General features: G+C 44.7%; 1 protein-coding gene across 1 annotated transcript; it reads left to right on the top strand.

The window, feature by feature from the left end:
- Positions 1-14,861: 14,861 nt before the first annotated feature.
- LOC135271556 (doublesex- and mab-3-related transcription factor C1) lies at positions 14,862-18,944 on the top strand. The gene is made up of 6 exons (XM_064368985.1): positions 14,862-15,012; positions 15,313-15,371; positions 15,686-15,819; positions 17,063-17,123; positions 17,308-17,455; positions 18,405-18,944. The coding sequence occupies exons 1-6, from the start codon at positions 14,949-14,951 to the stop codon at positions 18,515-18,517; spliced, it is 579 nt and encodes a 192-aa protein (XP_064225055.1). The 5' UTR covers positions 14,862-14,948; the 3' UTR covers positions 18,518-18,944.
- The last annotated feature ends 449 nt before the right edge of the window (positions 18,945-19,393 follow it).

Genomic DNA, 19,393 nt, shown 5'->3' with positions numbered 1-19,393 from the left:
AGCCATGTAAGTAGGGCCTTCCAGGGAACTACCACACAGATCAAATAATGAGAATTCTTGGGAATGCGGCTTTGCAGGAGCTCCAACCCTGTTCTGTTCCCTCTGCTGGCTGCCGGGCTGCTGGTTTTCACCATGATCACAGGCTGTTGGTATTCAAGGCTACCACCGAGTTGCATAAAGGGCCATGAGGATACGGTTAGTTGAAATGTCACATAGTTCGCTGTTCCTACCAAGATTCTGCTGCTTTTCTTGAATAAACATGCCCACCCAAGGTTGCCCCTCAGCTTTAGGTGAATTTGCAGGTTTCCAAAAACATTCATTTTGACAATGCTTGCTAGTTTTCTTCTCATTGCTTTTATGAAGGGGAGAAATTTTAGAGGTCCGTACGTTGCTGATTTTGCTGACTCCCTGAACGACTTTTCATTATACCTACCCCTGAGGGTGTTTGTTGCTAGGCGGTCCTCTGTGCTTGGAACTTAGGTGTCTCTCAATAATAACTTTATGGGTTACCTACCGACCACGTGAAAGGGACCACAGCAGGAGCGCTAGAAGCAAAGACGTGTAACTTACCACTTTTGAGCTCAAAGTTGTCGTTCTCAAGTAGATTCCATTTAACTGAAACATTTAAAGCCTTACGATCACCAAGCCTGCATCTCGTCACCAAATTATATCTTAATTCAGTAAGATGGGTGCAGGGATGGAGGATCAAGGATGTGGATTATTTTTGGCCACTGTGTCTTAAATACAACCAGGCTTTTACCTGCATATTTGGCAGCAGCCCGGCTAGTATCTCTTGTCACAACTAATTTTATTCCTAGCCACTTCAGAAGTGGCTGAGGGCCTCAGGGAGTAAGAGTGCAGATGAGGTGCTGCGGAAATCTCCCATATGAAGAGCTAGAAACAGAAACTTATTTCAACAACTGGGCTTGGTTTTCAATAACTCCTTAGCACCAGTCCAGGATTTCCCACCGAAATGGCTTGATTTATATTGATGCAGCCCACCACCTGGGCAGTTATTAATAGGCCTTTGGGTAAAAAGCAGCCGTCACCCAGGAGACTGCTCTTCACACTACAGCATGGAGATATAACTCCATCCCTCTCCTTTTGAATCAACCTCTGCATATCAACAAATATCACATGGTCGTTGATCAAGGATGCTTTTGTTGGCCTAAGACTTGAGTTTACATAGAATAACCTACCTCTGAATCCCTTTGAACTGTAGCTGCTAACTTACTCACAATCTGTTTGTTCAGGGTGTGACTTCTCAGATATTCTGGTGCCTTGGATAAATACGCCTGTAAAGTTGCCAAGAGCCTTCAAATGACAGGATAATATTTAAGAGTCAGGCAAATTTTACTCTGAATCCAGGCTCTGCCACTTTCTTAGCCGCGACCTTGGATAAATGACTTAGTTTCTCTCCGCCTCAGATTCCTAACTTGCAAAACTGAGGCTAAGACTAGAGAGATTGTAGGAATTAAAGATGACAATACGTGTAAAGCATGTGGTGCACTATCCGACAGCTAGCTAATGCTTCAAAAAATGTTAGGTCTAGTTAGTATTGAGCAACCTCTTAATGCCGTAAACACTCAGTCTATTTTAGTGACCCAAGTTAAGAGATTCATAATCCAGTTGCCTCACCTGACCAACAGTGAGCTGCTCTTCCCCTATGTTTCCACGGATGCAAAGTGGCCAGGGAGAGAGATCCTCTGTGTTCTTGACTTTCCCTGATATGCTTAGTGATGCTGGGTGACAAGAAAATCAGTTACCCTCAAGTTATGGCATTTACGTAATGGCCAATTTGCCACATTTACTGAATTTCCTGATTGTCAGGTTAACAGCTTTCACAGGAATACTCATTTTTGGTTATTAAAGATGAAATATACCTTTCTGAATATTAACTCAATGGAGGTGGATATACCTTAGGAATTGGGGAAAAATCCAGAATTAAAGACTGAAAAATTTCTGAATTATTATTTTTTCAATTGAAAATCCGGCATTTTATATATGGTAGAATTCCTAAAATATTTTTTATATATGTGGGAGCCTTTTGAATACCATTAAAAACATATTTTCAAGATCCATGCCTTTTTTTTCTTCTTAGTATTCTCTCACATTTTTTCAAATGGCTTTATCAGGCAGAATTGCTTATTTCGATTGGGAATAAAGATGGTTGACCAAATGCAGCTGGGCTGTGCCTCTTCCCCAGAGAGGAAGTGAACTATTAAGTAAATCTGCACACTTCAAACACATCTTTTGAGAGAAAACATGAGAATTCAATAAAGGGGCAATGGAAGACACTGTGGTTGAAGAGGGAGGAAGCGGGGCTGCCTGTTTGGTGTTGCAGAGTGCCAGGACTGGCCCCTGGAGACAGACTGGACCCGAGGAAGGGGTGAGTGAAGGAACCCTAGGGTACCACATTCCTGCTGTGGACCTCGGAGATCCTAGACACAGGAGTTCCCTTTGGACTGGCAGGCAGAGCTGCTTGGAGAAGATGCAGAGGCACTGCTTGAACCTGTGTGGAGCCCAGAAGGTTTCAGTGTGCTGGGCAGCTGCAGCAAAATATGACTCTCGGTGCCCACCCCCAAGGCTCTGTGTCCTGCCCTGGGCGGCCACAGCTCCTACCCTCTGCTGGGCTGGGAGATAGCAGAGTCCAGGCACGCTCATGTGCCCAAGACAGGCCGCACGGCCATTGCCATGGGACCAAGGTGCATCTGAACCACTTGCCCTTGTGTTTGCCCCTCCTTCCCAAGGTTGCCTGCCTGGCTGTTTCTGTGGCAGTGGGGGTGGGGACAGAATAGGAGGGATGGGGGGGAGGGGAAAGGGAGGGGGTGGAAGAAGAGGAGGGAATTCTTCCTAACTCATTCTGTAAGGCCAGCATCACCCTGAGGTAGACACACAAACCAGGCAAAGACACACACACACACACACACACACAAAAAAAAAAAAAAAAAAAAAAAAGAAAAGAAAAGAAAAAAAACTACAGGCCAGTATCCCTGATGAACATCGGTGCAAAAATCTTCAACAAAATACTAACAAACTGAATCCAACAGCACACCAGAAAGATAATACACCATGATCAATTGGGATCTATTCCAGAAATGCAAGGATGCTTCAACACACACAAATAACCAACAGAACAAAGATTAAAAATGATATGATCAGCTCAGTAAATGCAGAAAAAAACTTTGACAAAATTCAGCATCACTTCATGATAAAAACTCTCAACAAATTAGGTACAGAAGGAACATACCTCAACATAATAAAAGGCTATCTATGACTAACCCACATCGTACTGAATGGGGAAAAGCTGAAACCTTTTCTCTAAGAACCAGAAGAAGACAAGGATGCTCACTCTCACCACTCTTATTTAACATAGTAACAAACGTCCTAACCGGAGCAATTAGGCACCAGAGAGAAATAAATGACTTCCAAATGGAAAGAAAGGACGCCAAATTGCAACGCTTCACAGATGACATGACCGGATAGATGGGAAAAAACTAAAGACTCCCCGAAATCTCTTAGAACTGATAAACAAATTCAATAGAGTTGCAGGATACAAAATTTACATACAAAAACCAGTAGTGTTTCTATGCACCAATAATGAACCAGCAGAAAAGGAAATCAAGAGAGGAACCCCTGCGGCCATAGAAAAGAATGAGTTAATGTCCTTTGCAGGGACATGGGTGAAGCTGGAAGCCGTCATTCTCAACAAACTAACACAGGAACAGAAAATCAAACACCACATGTTCTGACTCATAGGTAGGAGCTGAACAATGAGGACACATGGACACAGGGAGGGGAGCATCACACACCGGGGCCTGTCAGGGGGTGGGGGGCAAGGGGAGGGAGAGCATTAGGACAAATACCTAATGCATGTGGGGTTTAAAACCAAGAGGATGGGTTGATAGGTGCAGCAAACCACCTCGGCACATGTATACCTATGTAACAAAGCTGCACGTTCTGCACATGTATCCCACAACTTGAAGTAAAATTAAAAAAAAAAAAAAAGAGCAACCTCATTTAAAGTAGCCACAAAAAAAATGTATCTAGGAATAAATGTAACCAAGGATGTGAAAGATCTCCATAATGATAACTTCAAGACACTGATGAAAAAAATTGAACAGGACAAAATAATGGCAAGACATTCCATGCTTATGGATTAGAAGAATGAAAATTGTTCAAATGGCCATACTACCCAAAGCAATCTGCAGATTCAATGCAATCCCAACCAAAATACCAATGATATTTTTTTACTGAAATGGAAAAACAAAAATCCTAAAATTCGTATGGGACCCCAAGAGACCTCAAATAACCAAAGAAATTCTGGGGGGTGGAGGGAGAGGAAAACAAACAAAGCTGGAGGCATCACTCTGCCTGACTTCAAAATATACCATAAAGCTATAGTGACCAAGACACCGTGATATTGTTCTAGAAACTTAAAGGCTTAAATGGGAGACTTGAAACCATAAAAATACTAGAAGGAAACAGAGGAGAAAAGCTTCAGGGCATTGTTCTAGTAGGGCAAATATTTTATGTGTAAGACTACAAAAGCACAGGCAACAAAACCAAAAATACACAAATGGGACCGTATAAAACTAAAAAGCTTCTGTACAGCAAAGGAAACAATCAACAGAGTGAGGAGACAACGTGTAGAGCGAGAGAAAATACTTACAACCCAATCGTCCAATAAGAGACTAATATCCAGAATACACAAGGCATTCAAAGAACTCAACAGCAAAACTCCCCCAAATAATACTATGAAAAATGAGCAAAGGATCGGAATAGACATTTCTCAAAAGAAGACGTACAGGTCACCAAGAAGTTTATGGAAAATTTCTCAGCCTCACTAATCATCAGGGAAATGCAAGTCCAAACTAACATGAGATATCCTCTCACCCCAGTTAGAATGGCTATTATGAAAAAGACAAAAAGCTAAGTTTTGACGAGGATGTGAAGAAAGGGGAGTTCTTATACATTGTTGGTCCGAGTGTAAATTAGTGCAGACATCATGGAAAACAGTATGGAGGTTTCTCAAAAAACTAAAAATAGAGCTACCATGTGATCCAACAATCCCTTGACTGGGTATTTATCCAAAAGAAAGGAAGTCGGTATATCAAATAAATATTTGCTTCCCCATGTTTATTGCGGCACTATTCACAATAGCTAAGATATGGAATCAACCTAAGTGTCCATCGACATGAATGGATAAAGAAAATGTGGCCTCTATACACAGTAGAACATTATCCAGCTATCAGAAAGAATGAAGTCCCGTTATTCGAGGCAAAATGGATGAACGCGGAGGATAGTATGTTAAGTGAAACAAGGCAGGCACAGAAAGAAAAATACGACACGTTCACACTCATATGTGGGAGCTAAAGGAAATTGGGCTCGTAGAAGCAGAGAATAGAATTGTGGTTACTAGAGACTGGGAAGTGTAGAGGGGAGGGGAGGATAGGGAGAGGTTGGCTAATGGATACAATATTACAGATTGATGGGAGGAATAAGTTCTAGTGTTCTATAGCACTGAAGGTTGAATATAGTTAACAGTATCTTATAGCATATGCTAAAAATGTTGAAAGAGGGGATTTTGAATGTTTCCAGCACAAAGCAACGACACATGTTTGAGGTGATGGATATCCTAATTACTCTGATATAGTCATTACACATTGAATAGATGTATCAAAATATCACTCTGTACCTCATACATATGCACAATTATTACATGTCAACCGAAAATAAAAGAAAAAAAAGGAAGACAAATACCACATGATCCCACCCATGTGGAATCTTGAAAAGTTGGTCTCATAGGAGCAGAGAGTTAAATGATGGTTGCCAGAGGCTGGGGGTGGCAGGGCTTGGTGGGGATATGGCAAGGGAAGATGTTGGTCAAAGAGTACAAGGTTCCAGTTAGACAGGAGCACGAAGCTTTAGTGGTCTACTGCACAGCATTATTAGTTAAAAATAATGTATTGCATAATTTGAAACTGCTAGAAGAGATTGTAAATGTTCTTGCCCCACACACACACACACACACACACGCACAGAGACACACACACACACAAATGATAGGTAGGTAAGGAGATGGATATGCTAATTAGCTTCATTTAATCATTCCATATTGTATACATATATCAAAACCTCATACTGTACCCCATAAATATACATAGTTATTATTTGTGTTTTTTTTTAATAAAATAAATTTATGGAGACTACGGCTTCTGGGAAGATGGTATAGATGTACATTTCCCTATTCTTCCCACTAAGTACAACTTAAAATTCTAGACACTGTATATAAAAGAAACGTAAGACTGAAAGTGGAAAGAAGAAAGCAGACCAACTGGGGACCTCAGAACGACATGGTGGTGAGTTCCTTGGGTTTTGTTTTTGCCTGATCTATCCAAACTTGGAGCTGAAGAAACCAGCTACTGGGGAATGCCAAAATGCACAGGCAAAACAAAAGGAAACGAAACAAAACAAGTGAAGAAACAAAGAAATAAACCTGCAAAAGCCTGTTCTTACTAGCCTACGGATCAGAAAAGGGGCAGCCCAACAAGACAGAAAGTGTTTTCACAATAACTGTTCTACTCCAGCCGAACACCTCAGAAAACTCTGTGACCCTTTCCCAACTCATACCGGCAAAGGCCTAGCGGGAAGCGTAGACTTCCACATTCCTTTCCACGAGCAGAGGCAAGGTCCCCTTCGCGCTGTCATATCAGCGGGATTATGTGGAGAGCTCCAAAATATACCCCTACCAGGCCATGAGGCGACACCCCTCTTTGTTCCTGCCGGGATGATGTCAGGATTTTCACCACCACTCAGTGTTAAGGATGCCACTGAATCCTTGGGCTAAAGAGAAAGTCTTCCAGATATAAATTAGGAGAGCCATTATGGAAAACAGTATGAAGTTTCCTCACAAAGTTAAAATAGAGCTACCACATGACCTCGCCTTCCCACTTCTGGGAATATATTCAAAGGCTATGAAATCAGCATGTCAAAGAGGTATCTGCATTCCCATCTTCACTGCATCACTATTCACAATAGCCAAGATTTACAATGAACCTAAGTGTTCATCAACGGATTAATTAATAAAGAAAATGTGGTCCATATACACAATGGAGTACTGTTCTGCCATACAAAAGAAGGAAATCATGGCGTTTTCTAACAACACACGGCATTTCCACGTGTGGAAGGTGAAAGAGTCGATCTTTTAGAACTAGCGAGTGAAATGGTGGTTACCAGAGGCTGGGGTTTGGGGGAGTGGGGGAGATGTTGATCAAAGGGTACAAAATTTCAGCTAGACGGGAGGAATAATTTCAAAAAATCTATTCTACACCGTGGTGACTACAGTTAATAACAATATGTTGCATACTTGAAATTTGTTGAGAGTAGTTTTTACGTGTTCTCACCACACGAAAAGCGATAAGTATGTGGAGTAACGCGTGTGACAATTACCTTGGTTTGGCCATTTCACAGTGTATACTTATTATCAAAACATCATGTTGTACAACATAAATATATACCATTTTTATTTGCCAATTTAAATAAAAAGAACGATGAAGACTTAAGTCTTCCAGGCCTTCAAAAAGTGAATTGAACAGAATGGAAATGATTACAAAACATGTCAACATCTGCAGTGCAAAGCTAAAGCAATTTTCCTTTATTAAAAAGGAAAATTGATGCCATTGAGTGCTTCCATTAGACGAATGGAAAATTATCAAAGCAGTAATCTATGATGTCACTACCCTAAACTAGAAAAAGAAGAGCAAAAGAAGCAGAAGGAAGGAAATGTGAAAGATGGGTAAAATAATCAATGAAATGTAAACCCGAAAAATAATAGAGAAAATCAATGACATAAAGCCTGAGGTCTTTAAGAAGACTCATAAAACACACATACCTCAAGAAAGACTGACAAAATAAGCCCACGATGATTCGCTGCCTTCGTACATATTTACTGAATGACTTTAATAACTATAGTTACGAAACTTTTCATATAGTTGACTTTAGGAAGCTAAACCCTTATGTTTGCAACGTGAATCATACAGTGGCGAGCAGAAATAAAAGAAACATCGGACTCTTGATTTAAATCGCAACAAAATTTAATTTTTGAACTAACAGCCAGATCCCTGTCTTTCATCATAGAAACTAGTTTCTGCAATGTCTTTCACAATTAACTCAATTTCCTTTCTAAGAGGTAGAAATGATACCCAAATGACTGCACTATGAGTTCAATTATTCATGCTACAAGCATGTCTTTGCAAATTGGAAAGTTCTTGGAGACAAAATTTCTCGTGATTTAGGTAATGCTGAAAGTAAGGTAGTTGAAATTTTTCAGACTTTGAATCAACTATTCTTCCATATTGTTAGAAAGATCTCGTATTACGTGGACATTTGCATGGTGACTTAGTTGAAGGTCTTCTGCTTTTTGTAAAATATTATATATAGACTCACAGTTTTCTATTATGTGTTATGTAACTGAAATAACAGTATCTTTTTACGATGTCTCCACCTAATGTGTGTGTGTCTGTGTGTGTGTGTGTGTGTGTGTGTATGTGTGTGTGTGTTCTACAAGATTCAAGCCATTTTTTAATTGGCCAAATTAATAACCTCAGACCCTCTTAATAATTATCATGAACTGCTTTTTTGCTGTTGCTGACCAATTAATTCTAATTTCGGGCAACAAATTTTGTCAATCTGATTAGACTGTTAGAGAGAACATTCTTATCAAATTCATCATGTATTTTTTTTTTTTACATTTCTCTTAACATTGTCCACTTCATTCTCTTTACATTTCTTCCAACAAAGCAAATAAACAGCTTGTGCACTTTCTCTGTCGCAGCAAATGCAACATCAACAACAACAAGGTGGGCAAGGGGGTGAGATGAGCTTTTTTACATCAAAATGCCCATGCATAAAAGCAGAAATGAATTATAGAATTAGAAAAATCACCATTTTTTTAACGGACAAAGTAATAATCAATTCAGGCAAGAGCCTGGAATGAATACTAAGGCCAAGAGGTAAACTTTTGTTGGAGAACAGAATATCTGCATGTCATCGAAATATCATGCCACAGACTACTTGTTAATCATAGAGGGACATAAGTACCTTCACCATGTAGTACTCTGTCTGACAAATACCTTAATTAAGTGATAAAACTGATGAATACAAACAGCATCACCGGTAACCAGAGAAACTGGCATTAGGAGCCTCCATATGTGATATAATGTGAACTACTCATCACCTACTTAATATTCATACCCAAAGTGTCAAACATAAATATAGACAAGAGGCAAATATCAGGCCAACCCGTATTGTGGGACGCTTTACAAGACAACGGGCCTCGGCTCTGGAAAAAAATGTCATCGTCAAGGTTTAAAAAATTGGTTGGGGTGCTGTTTGCAATTAGAAGGCACTAAAGAGACATGACAACTGTGTGCAGCGTATCACGTTTGACTGGATTGTTGATCCCCCCAAAAATCTTTCAAAAGGGTATTATTGGGACATTTGGTCAAATTTAATATGGACTGTATGTGGACTTGGATAATAGTGCCCCTTCATTGTTACATTTCTTCAACGTGATAGTGGCACTGTGGTTTCATTGGAGTACATTCTAGTACTTAGGAGGTACATGCTGAAGTAACGGGGTGAAGTGTTTGGAACTGTTACGTGGTTAAGCAAGAAAAGGAATACTGGGAGATAAAGCAATGAGATAACGTGAATCTAGGCAAAATATTTTTCACTGTATTACCGCCTCAGCTTTGTGTATTTTCAAAATAAAACGTTGAGGAAAATCGATTCCTCATATTTAGAGTTATGCACTGAAATGTTTCCAAATCAAATAAGATACACTAAGATATCCACATATGATTTTTGTACCTTTTTGATTTCTGATATTTGCTTGAAAATAATCTGGAGGAGGGGGAGAGGACAGGATATGTAAGAAATGTGGTTGGCCATGAGTTGTTAATGGTTGCAGCTGGGAGATGGATATTTGGAGGTTCCTTATGCTATCCTCTCTTGTGCTGTCGTTCTCAAAATGTGGTCCCCTACCAGCAGCGTTAGCATCACCAGGGAACTTGTTAGAAAAGCAAGCTCTGGGTCCCACCCCAGATCTTGTCATCTGAGAATACAGATATGGAGCTCAGAAATCTGTGTTTTATCAAGCCCTCTGGGTGATTCTGATGCACGCTAGTGTTTTAGTTTAGGTGTTTTAATGTAGCATATACAAAAAAATGAAATAAAAAATACACCATAGCTGTTAACATTTACTATGGGAGAGGAAGGTAGGTTTGACATTAGCAAAGCTATAAAAGGAAGGGGGCACGAGAGAGGTTTGTGTGTTGCCCATATATTTTGTTGCTTGCTCTAGATACTAATTGCATGTGCATGTTTAATTTTTGAAAACTCATTAAGAGGCCTGGCATGGTGGCTCACACCTGTAATCCCAGCAATTTTGTCGGGCAGATTGCTTGAGCCCAGGAGTTCAAGATAGCCTGGGCAGCATGGCGAAACCCCGTCTCTACAAAATAGACTAAAATTACCTGGGCATGGTGGCATGTGCCTGTAGTCCCAGCTACTTGAGAGGCTCAGGCAGGAGGATTGCTTGACACCAAGAGGTGGAGGTTGCAGTGAGCCAAGATCACGACACTGTACTACAGCAGCCTGGGTGACAGAGTGAGGGGCTTCTTTTTCGCTTCTTCTTTGTTTACAAATCAAATAAAGAAAGCAACCCAAGGGAAGGAAGGAAGGAAGGAAGGAAGGAAGGGAGGGAGGGAGGGAGGGAGGGAGGGAGGGAGGGAGGGAGGGAGGGAAGGAGAGAGGGAGGGAAGGAGAGAGGGAGGGAGGGAGGGAAAAAGGGTAAGAAAGAAAGAAAAGAAAGAAAGAAATAGAAAACTCATTAAGATATACATTTATAATTTTTTTACATTTTGGATTATGAGTTAAACCTTGCTGAAGGTTTTGGAAAAAATCTCCAAGTTACCCTAAGCTGGGTATTCTACAAATGGTGGATTCTCCCCTAACTGATCCATAGATTCAGCGGAAATGCAATCCAAGTCTGTTACAATAGAGTCTCTGGGAAACTTGACATTGCATGCTAATTTATGCAGAAGGACAAAAGGCATAAGACATGCAGGGGGTGGTGTGGTGGTGTAGGGAGAGAGGAAGAAGGAAGGAAAGGAAAGGAGAGGAAAGGAAAGGAAAGGAAAGGAAAAAGGAAAAGGAATAGGGATGGAACGGAAAGGAAAAAGAAAAGGGAAGGAAGGGAATGGTGGGTTAGTGTAGGGAGAAAGGAAGAAGAATGGAAGGAAGGACGAAAGGAAAGGAAAAGAAAGGAAGGGAACAGAAAGGAAAGGAAAGGAAAGGAAAACACAAGGAAACTATTTTAATATGGAAATGCTGGCAGCATTTCTCTAAAATCAGGAGCAATCCAAATAAGCCCAATTTTGCTGTCACTGTCAGATCTTGTACTAGGCTTCCTAGCCAGCACAGTCAAAAAACAAAACAAAACAAAACGGAAAACTGTAAGTTCAATTCTATTTCTACTACTTGTAAACTCACAGATAACTTCAGAACACCTATAGAGTTTGGCATGTTGCCTGGCTTTAAGATCAAGTCACGTTTTGAAAAATTAAAAGCATTTTTGTAAATTAGATCCAAATAGAAATTGTCATTTTAAACAGACATCAAGTACAAGAACAGCAACAATCTACAGTATCTTGGGATAAATACAATAAATGATGTGCAAGACCTAAATGTGCCAAAGATAAAACTAAAAGCTAAACTGAAACATTAAAACATTAAGGACCCACATAAGTGGAGACATCCCAAGTTGGTGAATAGGAAGGCTGAGTATTCTACAGATAGTGGTTTCTCCCCTAACTGATCCATAGATTCAGTGAAAATGCAATCCAAATCTGTTACAACCAAGTCTGGAGGAGACTTGATATTGCATACTAATTTATGCAGGAGGACAAAAGGCAAAGAATAGCAAAGATGTGTTTGGAGATGATGAATACCATGCAGAGACTTGCCCTAGCAGATGTCAAGATGTATTATGAAGTGAAAAAATTTAAGACGATGTAGTAGTGGTACAGGAATAGACACATTTATCTGCGGAACGTAACAGGGAGTTCATAAACAGAGGCACACAAATATGGACGAAAGTGTCGCCAGGCTTTGTTTCTTGGGGGTTGCAAAGTCACCACTGATTGGGAATCCGCGGCATAGAAATATGGATCATCGATCTTTAATCACATGCTGAATTTTTAAAAGGTAAATTACAGAATACCAAGTACATGAGTTAAAAATGCATGCACACAAAATATTTCACACTCAAACGGAGACTAATCTGGGAAACAAGCCTTGGGGAGCGTAAAGCTCAGCTTTCACCTCAGGATTTCTTGACTGATCTAGTACAGCGAACAGGAGAAGCTAGAGGGCTGTGAGGGGGCGTGGCCTCAGAGCGTGAGCGGCAAGAGATCTCGAAGTTCATTGGTCGCCAGCCACAGGGGCGGGAGGTCGAAGGCAGTACAAGAGCTCACCGGCCTTTGTGGCAAGGGAGAGAAGGGAAGAAGAAGCCGGGTCTTCCCTCAGCCCCTCTGACTGATTCTGACTTGCTAGAGGCTGGGGTAACCGCAGGCTGACATCAGAATTAAATGTTTGTTCCCCACGCCTCCTATTTCCTCCCACCCTCCTGAGCCAGATTCCCAAACCCTTCCCCTCTCTGCTACCTCAGCAGGGAACCCCCATCTTCTCCTGATGTCCCGTTCCACCCTCAGCTCTCCCAGAACCCCTTTTGGGAGGACCCCTTGCTCCAGCCCCCTGAGCCCTGGCCTTTGGCCAATGAGGCAGGGCTCATGGAACTGCTTTTGATTCAGAGGTCGAGGAGAGAGTGAATGATTGGCCTTCCTGAGGAAGTGGCGCATTCTGGGGCGGTTGGGACTGGGTGTGTGGGGTGGGGTGGGGGTGGGGGGAGGTGGTGTGCTCAAGCACAATTGTTGAAGTGTGGGGAGGAGTATGGAAGATTTTGGGGAGGCTGTGGAGGGAACGTGTGGGTTTGCCTGAAAGCACAGAGGGTCAGCCCCAGAGAAACACTACTGCCCTAGGAGTTCCCTATGGGCTAGATCAGAACCTGAGACTTCATAGGGGGCTCACCAGATGTCTGCTGAATGAATAATCGAGGGAATCGGCTGGGCGCGGTGGCTCACGCCTGTAATCCCAGCGCTTTGGGAGGCCGAGGAGGGTGACTCACCTGAGGTCAGGAGTTCAAGAGCAGCCTGGCCAACATGATGAAACCCCACCTCTACTACAAATACAAAAAACTAGCCAGGCATGATGGCAGACACCTGTAATCTCAGCTACTCGGGAGGCTGAGGCAGGAGACTCACTTGAATCCCGGAGGCAGAGGTTGCAGTGAGACGAGATCTGCCATTGCGCTCCAGCCTGAGCAACAAGAAAATGTGGTACATATACACCATGGAATACTACTACGCAGCCATAAAAAACCTTGAGTTCATGTCCTTTGTAGGGACTTGGATGAATCTGGAAACCATCATTCTCAGCAAACCGACACAAAAACAGAAAATCAAACACCGCATGTTCTCACTCATAGGTGGATGTTGAACAATTAGACCATGTGGACTCAGGGAGAGGAGCATCACACACTGGGGGCAGTTGGGGGTGGGTAGAGGAGAGACAGCGTGGGGTGGGGAGGGATAACATGGGGAGAAATGCCAGAGACAGTATGCACCTAAAGTAAAATAAAAATAAAATAAATAAAATAAAATACAAAGCAAAAAAAAAAAAAAAAAAAAAAAAGAATCAAGGGGATGCATGAAGGGATGAATGAAAATAATAATTGAAAGAGGGCCAGGGATCCAGGAGAACAATATGATTTCATGGGGTACAAGAGGGAAATCAGCTTAAAGGGGGAGCAAGGGAATAATTAAGTGTAAGGTGGGGGTGCAAGAAAAAAAATCAGCATGAATCAGCATGAAATGTGAGGGGAAAATTGAATATAGGACATAGGAGAGACTACAACAGAATTGAGTGCTGGGGGCACAAAACCCCGTGTGGGGAATGAATGAATACAGAAGGTTCGGAAGAGAATTGAAGTGGATGCCAGGACTGAGAGTTGGATTTGGCAGAGTGCAGGATGATACACAAAAAGCGGGTGTAGTAATGGTGGAAGAGGGAACGGGAGTGCATGTGCATCCCTGAAAATGGGGTCTATGGTGAAGGTTCGGTAAGCAAGGAGAATGATAACTGGATTGAATGGGTACAGGATCCATGACAAGAGTTTCTTGGGAAGGGGCTATGTGTGAGTGAGGCTTTCTGGGAAGGAGGCAACATGAACAAGGAGGTCGCAATGAAGGTTGGTGAAAACCATGGGAGGAGAGGGGGAGGGAAGGCAATCTGATTCCAGTGGTCAGAAGGATGGAGAAGCATTCAGCCACCTCAGATAGGGTTTTCCAAGTGCAGAGGAAGTACGTTGCGGGTAGGGGATCATGTGGCCATTCTGACCTCCGCTCCTGACCCTGGAACCATGGATCCCAAAGAAATACCTGCTGCACCCTGCTGCCCCTCTGACTCTGAATGCACCACAGGGTGTGAGACTGGAGCACCATGGGGGACTGGGACTGAACTTGGCCCCAGAAGAGTTACAGGTCGCTGTGACCTCTACCACAACCACAGCATCACTGCCCACCCAAATCAGTGGCCACAAGCATTTCTGCCTCTTCCAGGCCTGCAAGTGTCACAATTGTGTCCTCTTCTCATGAGTATGGTGTCTGAGACGGGGAGGGGTCAGGCATCCTCTAAATGGGACTAACCTTTGCCCTGAAATCCTTTACTTCAGAGAACGCCTCAGGGCCTTGCCTGCTGTGAGTGCCTTGAAGAGGGAGCAGCGGGCACAGCCAAAGAGACACCTGGCTCAAGGACTGAGAAGGAGTATGGCTGCCCCTCCCAAATCTCCCATCCGTGTCAGGAATTTAACCATCAGAGCAGGAGTTCTCAGTGAGTGTTTCTGGCCAGGGAGGGAGCCAGAGTTTGGGTGGAGGAAGCATGAGTAGTTCTGTCACCAGTCCTGTCACAGAATTGCAGTGTGACCTGGGGCAAGTTGCTCCCTGGACCTTAGTTTGCCCAGGTGTAAAATGTCATCAGTGTTATCTACCAAGTGTTTGTAGGAAGGAGAGATCTGGGGGACAGGGGAATCAAAGAGCTCCATGGTGAGATGAGACCTGAGACTGGAGGTGGGGTGAAGTAGGGTGGGGTTGGGGGGAAAGACTCACCAAAGCTGTTCCTGGTCTTTTGCAGCTGGGAAGGAGAACAACATGCGGCAGTCCGAGACCCACATCTTCACAGCCCCCGAGGAGGTAAGGAGAGTCGGTGGCCGGCTGGGGAGGCTACCACCCAGCCACTGTCCAGACACCTTGCACTGTGTCCCAAAGACATGGGTTTCATCTCCAATCCTATCATCAGCTCACCATATGACCTTCAGAAAAATCACTTCTCCTCCCTGAGCCTCAATTTCCCCAGTTGCAAAATGAAAGGTAAGACTGCTTGGTCTTCAAGGTCTTTAGAGCACTGACATTCTAGGCTCCTATCCTCATCCCAAAAGATGTCCACACCTCCTCTCTCCACGGCCGGCCTGGTACCTGACTGCAACATGTGCTCTCTGCCCCTGCAGGGGAGCTCCCAAGGGGCTCTGCTGCTTGACCAGGCCCCAGAAACTTTGTCTCTGCCCTGTACTCCAGTGACCTTGGAGCAGCAACTGGTTTCTCCTTCTGGGGATCCCCACAGGGCCCCTGCCCTGCCCAGCATGTGAGTAGTGTGAGGACCATGGAGTAGGTTGTGTCTTGTGTGCCTAACCTTGTTCCTGATGCCATGGGAAATGGAGGAGGAGGAGGAGGAGGAGGAGGAGGAGGAGGAGGGAGAAGGAGGAGGAGGGAGAAGGAGGAGGAGGAGGGGGGAGGAGGAGGAGGGAGAAGGAGGAGGAGGAGGAGGGAGAAGGAGGAGGAGGAGGCAGGAGGAGGAGGGAGAAGGAGGAGGAGGAGGGAGGAGGAGAAGGAGGAGGAGGGAGGTGGAGGAGGGAGGAGGAGGGGAGGAGGAGGAGGGAGAGGGAGGAGGAGGGAGGAGGGAGGAGGAGAGAGAGGAGGAGGAGGAGGAGGAGGAGGGAGGAGGAGGAAGAGGGAGGAGGAGGAGGAGGAGGAGGAGGGAGGAGGGAGAAGGAGGAGGAGGAGGTGGAGGAGGTGGGTGGAGGTGGGGTCTGTGCTTGGGGGAGGGTCGGGCCGGTTGAGGAGGAGGAGGGAGGAGGAGGAGGAGGAGGGAGGAGGAGGAGGAGGAGAGCAAGGTAGCATCTAAGACTAACGGGCAAGGACAGGGCTCTCCTAGCTTTGCTATTTTCTATTTTTAAGACTTTGGACAAGTGACTTTATGTGTCTGAACCTCCATTTCCCTATGGATGTACTGAGGACAATATTCTATACCCATAGCATTGAAAAGAGAACTGGCACACGGCCTGCTACAGAGTAGGGCTTCAACAAATGGGGGTTGTTGTTTCACATGAAACAGGTGGATGGGATAGAAGTAGAAGGTCCTGCTGAAAAGTGGGGTCCGTGCTGACAAGGGCCACAGAGGCCCAGGGCAAAGCCTAGAGGCCATTAGAGAAAGGTTCTTGGAGGTGAGCCGTGTTTGTCCTTCAAGACCCATGAGGATTGGGCAATATGGAAGTGAGAACCGGTCCCTGAGCAGGGACAGTAATAACATCTCTCCAGGTGCTTTGCAAATTAAAACACAGACACCTGTAATTTCCCACGATATTTATCATTGCCCTGGGAGGAAAAAGCTGGTAGGAATAAGTGTCCCTGTAACGGAAAAGAGGTATGGGAAAGAAACCTGGACAAGCAGGAGAAGGGACTTGCCCCAGTCACAATGACCAATGGTCCAGCAGGCATTGGGATTCCCACATCCAGATATTGCAAAATCCTGCCCCTCTCTCTGTCTACCAGTAGGATGTGTCCGCCAGCGGATTTAATCCCCTGGCCTCTCCTTTCCTTGTTTCTAGATGCTCAACTCTGATCCTCCAGCCCTGTGCCACCCTTGACCCTCTTCTACTACAGCCACAGGTCCTGGGAAAGTAGTGGGGTCCAGAACCCTGGGAGGGGTGGAGCTTAGTGGATGGGAAGAGCAGAAGGCCTTGGTGGGGGTGGGGGAGGAGGTTGAGGGAACAGGGGGCTGAAGGGGCACTTGTCGCCTTGGGAAGAGGTGTCGTTTCCCAGTGCCTATTCTCTCACACCCTTTCCTTTGCAGGTCCCCAAAGTCTCTGACCAGGCTTTGGTTTCTGCCCACTCAGAGTGGCAGCGGAAGCTGGAGGCTGCTGAGGCTCTGCTGACTCTGAGAAACTCCGCCCAGGCCCCTCCTGACTCCGTCTCCCTGCACCAGCCCTGCAACCCACCAGGTAGCCTGCTCCCTGAAAGGAGAACACAGAGTGGGAATAGCTGGGGAATGGGGGTCGTCGTGGTAAGCAGGTTCTAACTGAAAAATCAGAGTCAGTAAGTTGAATCTCCTTGGGGCCAAGCACCCAAGCTCCTCAGGATGACTCCCGAGATGGTAGTTGAGGGCTGTTTAGTGAATCTTCAGTTTATTGAGCTTTGTGCACAACAGCAAGCGTCCAGTGCCCCGATGTCAAGAAAGAAGGCCTGAGGGTGGCATGCAGCATATCAAGTGGAAGAACCGGCTCCCTTGACTTTCATCCCAGGTTCTATGCTCAGCCCCCTGTGGCCTACTGTGGTCTGGGGAGGACATACAGAGATGATAAAGGGCTTGGTCTGGAAGGAGGTCTGGTCTCTGCCGTCCGGGAGCTTCCAGTCTCGACGTGGAGACTGGATGCCTTGGCGAGCTGTGTTTTGCGGCCAAATTTTAACGATGTGCCCAGAGAGGAGGAGCTGGAGGAGCTCCGAGGGGGGATAAAGAACTGGGGAGGCTGTGGGGGAAGGCTAGGCATTCCCAGATCAAAACGGTGGATGGAGCATGGTGTGTCAGTGAAGATACAACCCTGGAGGGAGTGCTAACAGAAAGGGATGGGGCTGGAGAGGGTACCAATCACAGAGGTCTGACAGGTCAGGCTTAGGAGGCTGGGCCAGCAACTCGGGGTAGTGAGGAGCCAGGGAACGTTTTCCGAGCTAGGGAGAACAATTTCAGAGACCCTGAGCTTAGCAAAAGGAGTTGTGGTGGCTTTGATGGAGGGATTGGGGGAGGCAAGATGGGAGATGGGGAAATCAGAGAGGAAGAGGTCTATGCAACAGTCCAGGTGACAAATCTTTGGTTGGGCGGGACATGTAAAAATCGTAGACCTGGAAGGGGATGTGGATGTGACCTGGCTCCGGCCCCCTCCTTTCTGTCCACAGCTCCTGCTGGAGATAAAGGATTCCAGCCTCCCAGCCCCTCTGTCTGCCCCAGGCCAGCCAGCTCCATCTCGCTGCCTATTGGACATGCGGGAGGCATCTCCCTCTTGAGCTAGGAACCCAGAGGAGGAGGCCTCAATAGAGCACTGCCTATTTGGTATCCAGTTTCTGAATGTGCGAAATGGTTAATGTTCAAAATGCTTAACATCTTTTTTCAGAGCCTTCAGGTGTTTTATAAGCTTTTTATTATATGGGGCGATTCCTTTGCTGAGGGTGGATATTCTTGTACTTCTATCCCTTACTCTTTTGGATGCTAGGCCCTTTATCTGTCTCACAAGGACAGGATTGTGCAATCTAAGTTGATCAGTCTCTCAGTGGGGTTCTGTGTGAGTTCATATGCCAGAGTTTTTATTCGTCTTGTGATTGCTGACATACCTGTGCACTTACGTGTGTACCCATGCATGTGGAAACATGAAGATGTTTTCACTTTGTGTCTAGGTTTATGTACGTGAACAAATAATAAAACCTTCTTGTTATAAGGCACTGTGATATACGGGTTGTTTGTTACCACAGTATAACCCAGACTATCCCGACTCTAACCAATTTGTTCAATTCATGTTTCAGAGTGAGAATCACCTTATCCAATAACTGGGATTTCTTAACATGCCTAGATAAGAAAATGGTAGAGGAAAAAGAGTCGGGTATTTATTCATTGAGCAGTTAAGTACCTACCCTCTGCCTGACACCGACTGTTTCCAGTTGTCCAGAGGGCCACGAGTGGCAATGCCCACAGGATCAAGCAGATCATGTAAATGAGCAGAGCAGGCCCGAGGGGCTCTGGCCAGACTGACAGTGCATGCTCTACCTAAGTGGGCAGCTGCTGCTTGGCCCTAGGCAATTGTTACCATGCAGGGATAGTGACTCAAAGTGGCCAAATTGACTGTTTTTTCAAGAGAAGGTGGAATTCTAGATTTCTGTATAAAATCGCTCAA

This window comes from Aotus nancymaae, unplaced genomic scaffold, assembly GCF_030222135.1.
Source record: "Aotus nancymaae isolate 86718 unplaced genomic scaffold, 86718_ANA_hifiasm-v0.15.2.pri h1tg000081l, whole genome shotgun sequence".
In the NCBI taxonomy this organism is placed as follows: Eukaryota; Metazoa; Chordata; class Mammalia; order Primates; family Aotidae; genus Aotus; species Aotus nancymaae.
The sequence above is the reverse complement of the archived record's forward strand: the minus strand, read 5'-3'. Positions and strand labels throughout refer to the sequence as shown.

Coding starts and splice junctions, on each gene's coding strand:
- LOC135271556 (XM_064368985.1), top strand. CDS start 14,949: ATGGCTGCCCCTCCCAAATCTCCCATCCGTGTCAGGAATTTAACCATC. Junction 15,372..15,685: donor TCTTCACAGCCCCCGAGGAG/GTAAGGAGAGTC, acceptor CTGCCCCTGCAG/GGGAGCTCCCAAGGGGCTCT. Junction 17,124..17,307: donor CTCTTCTACTACAGCCACAG/GTCCTGGGAAAG, acceptor TTTCCTTTGCAG/GTCCCCAAAGTCTCTGACCA.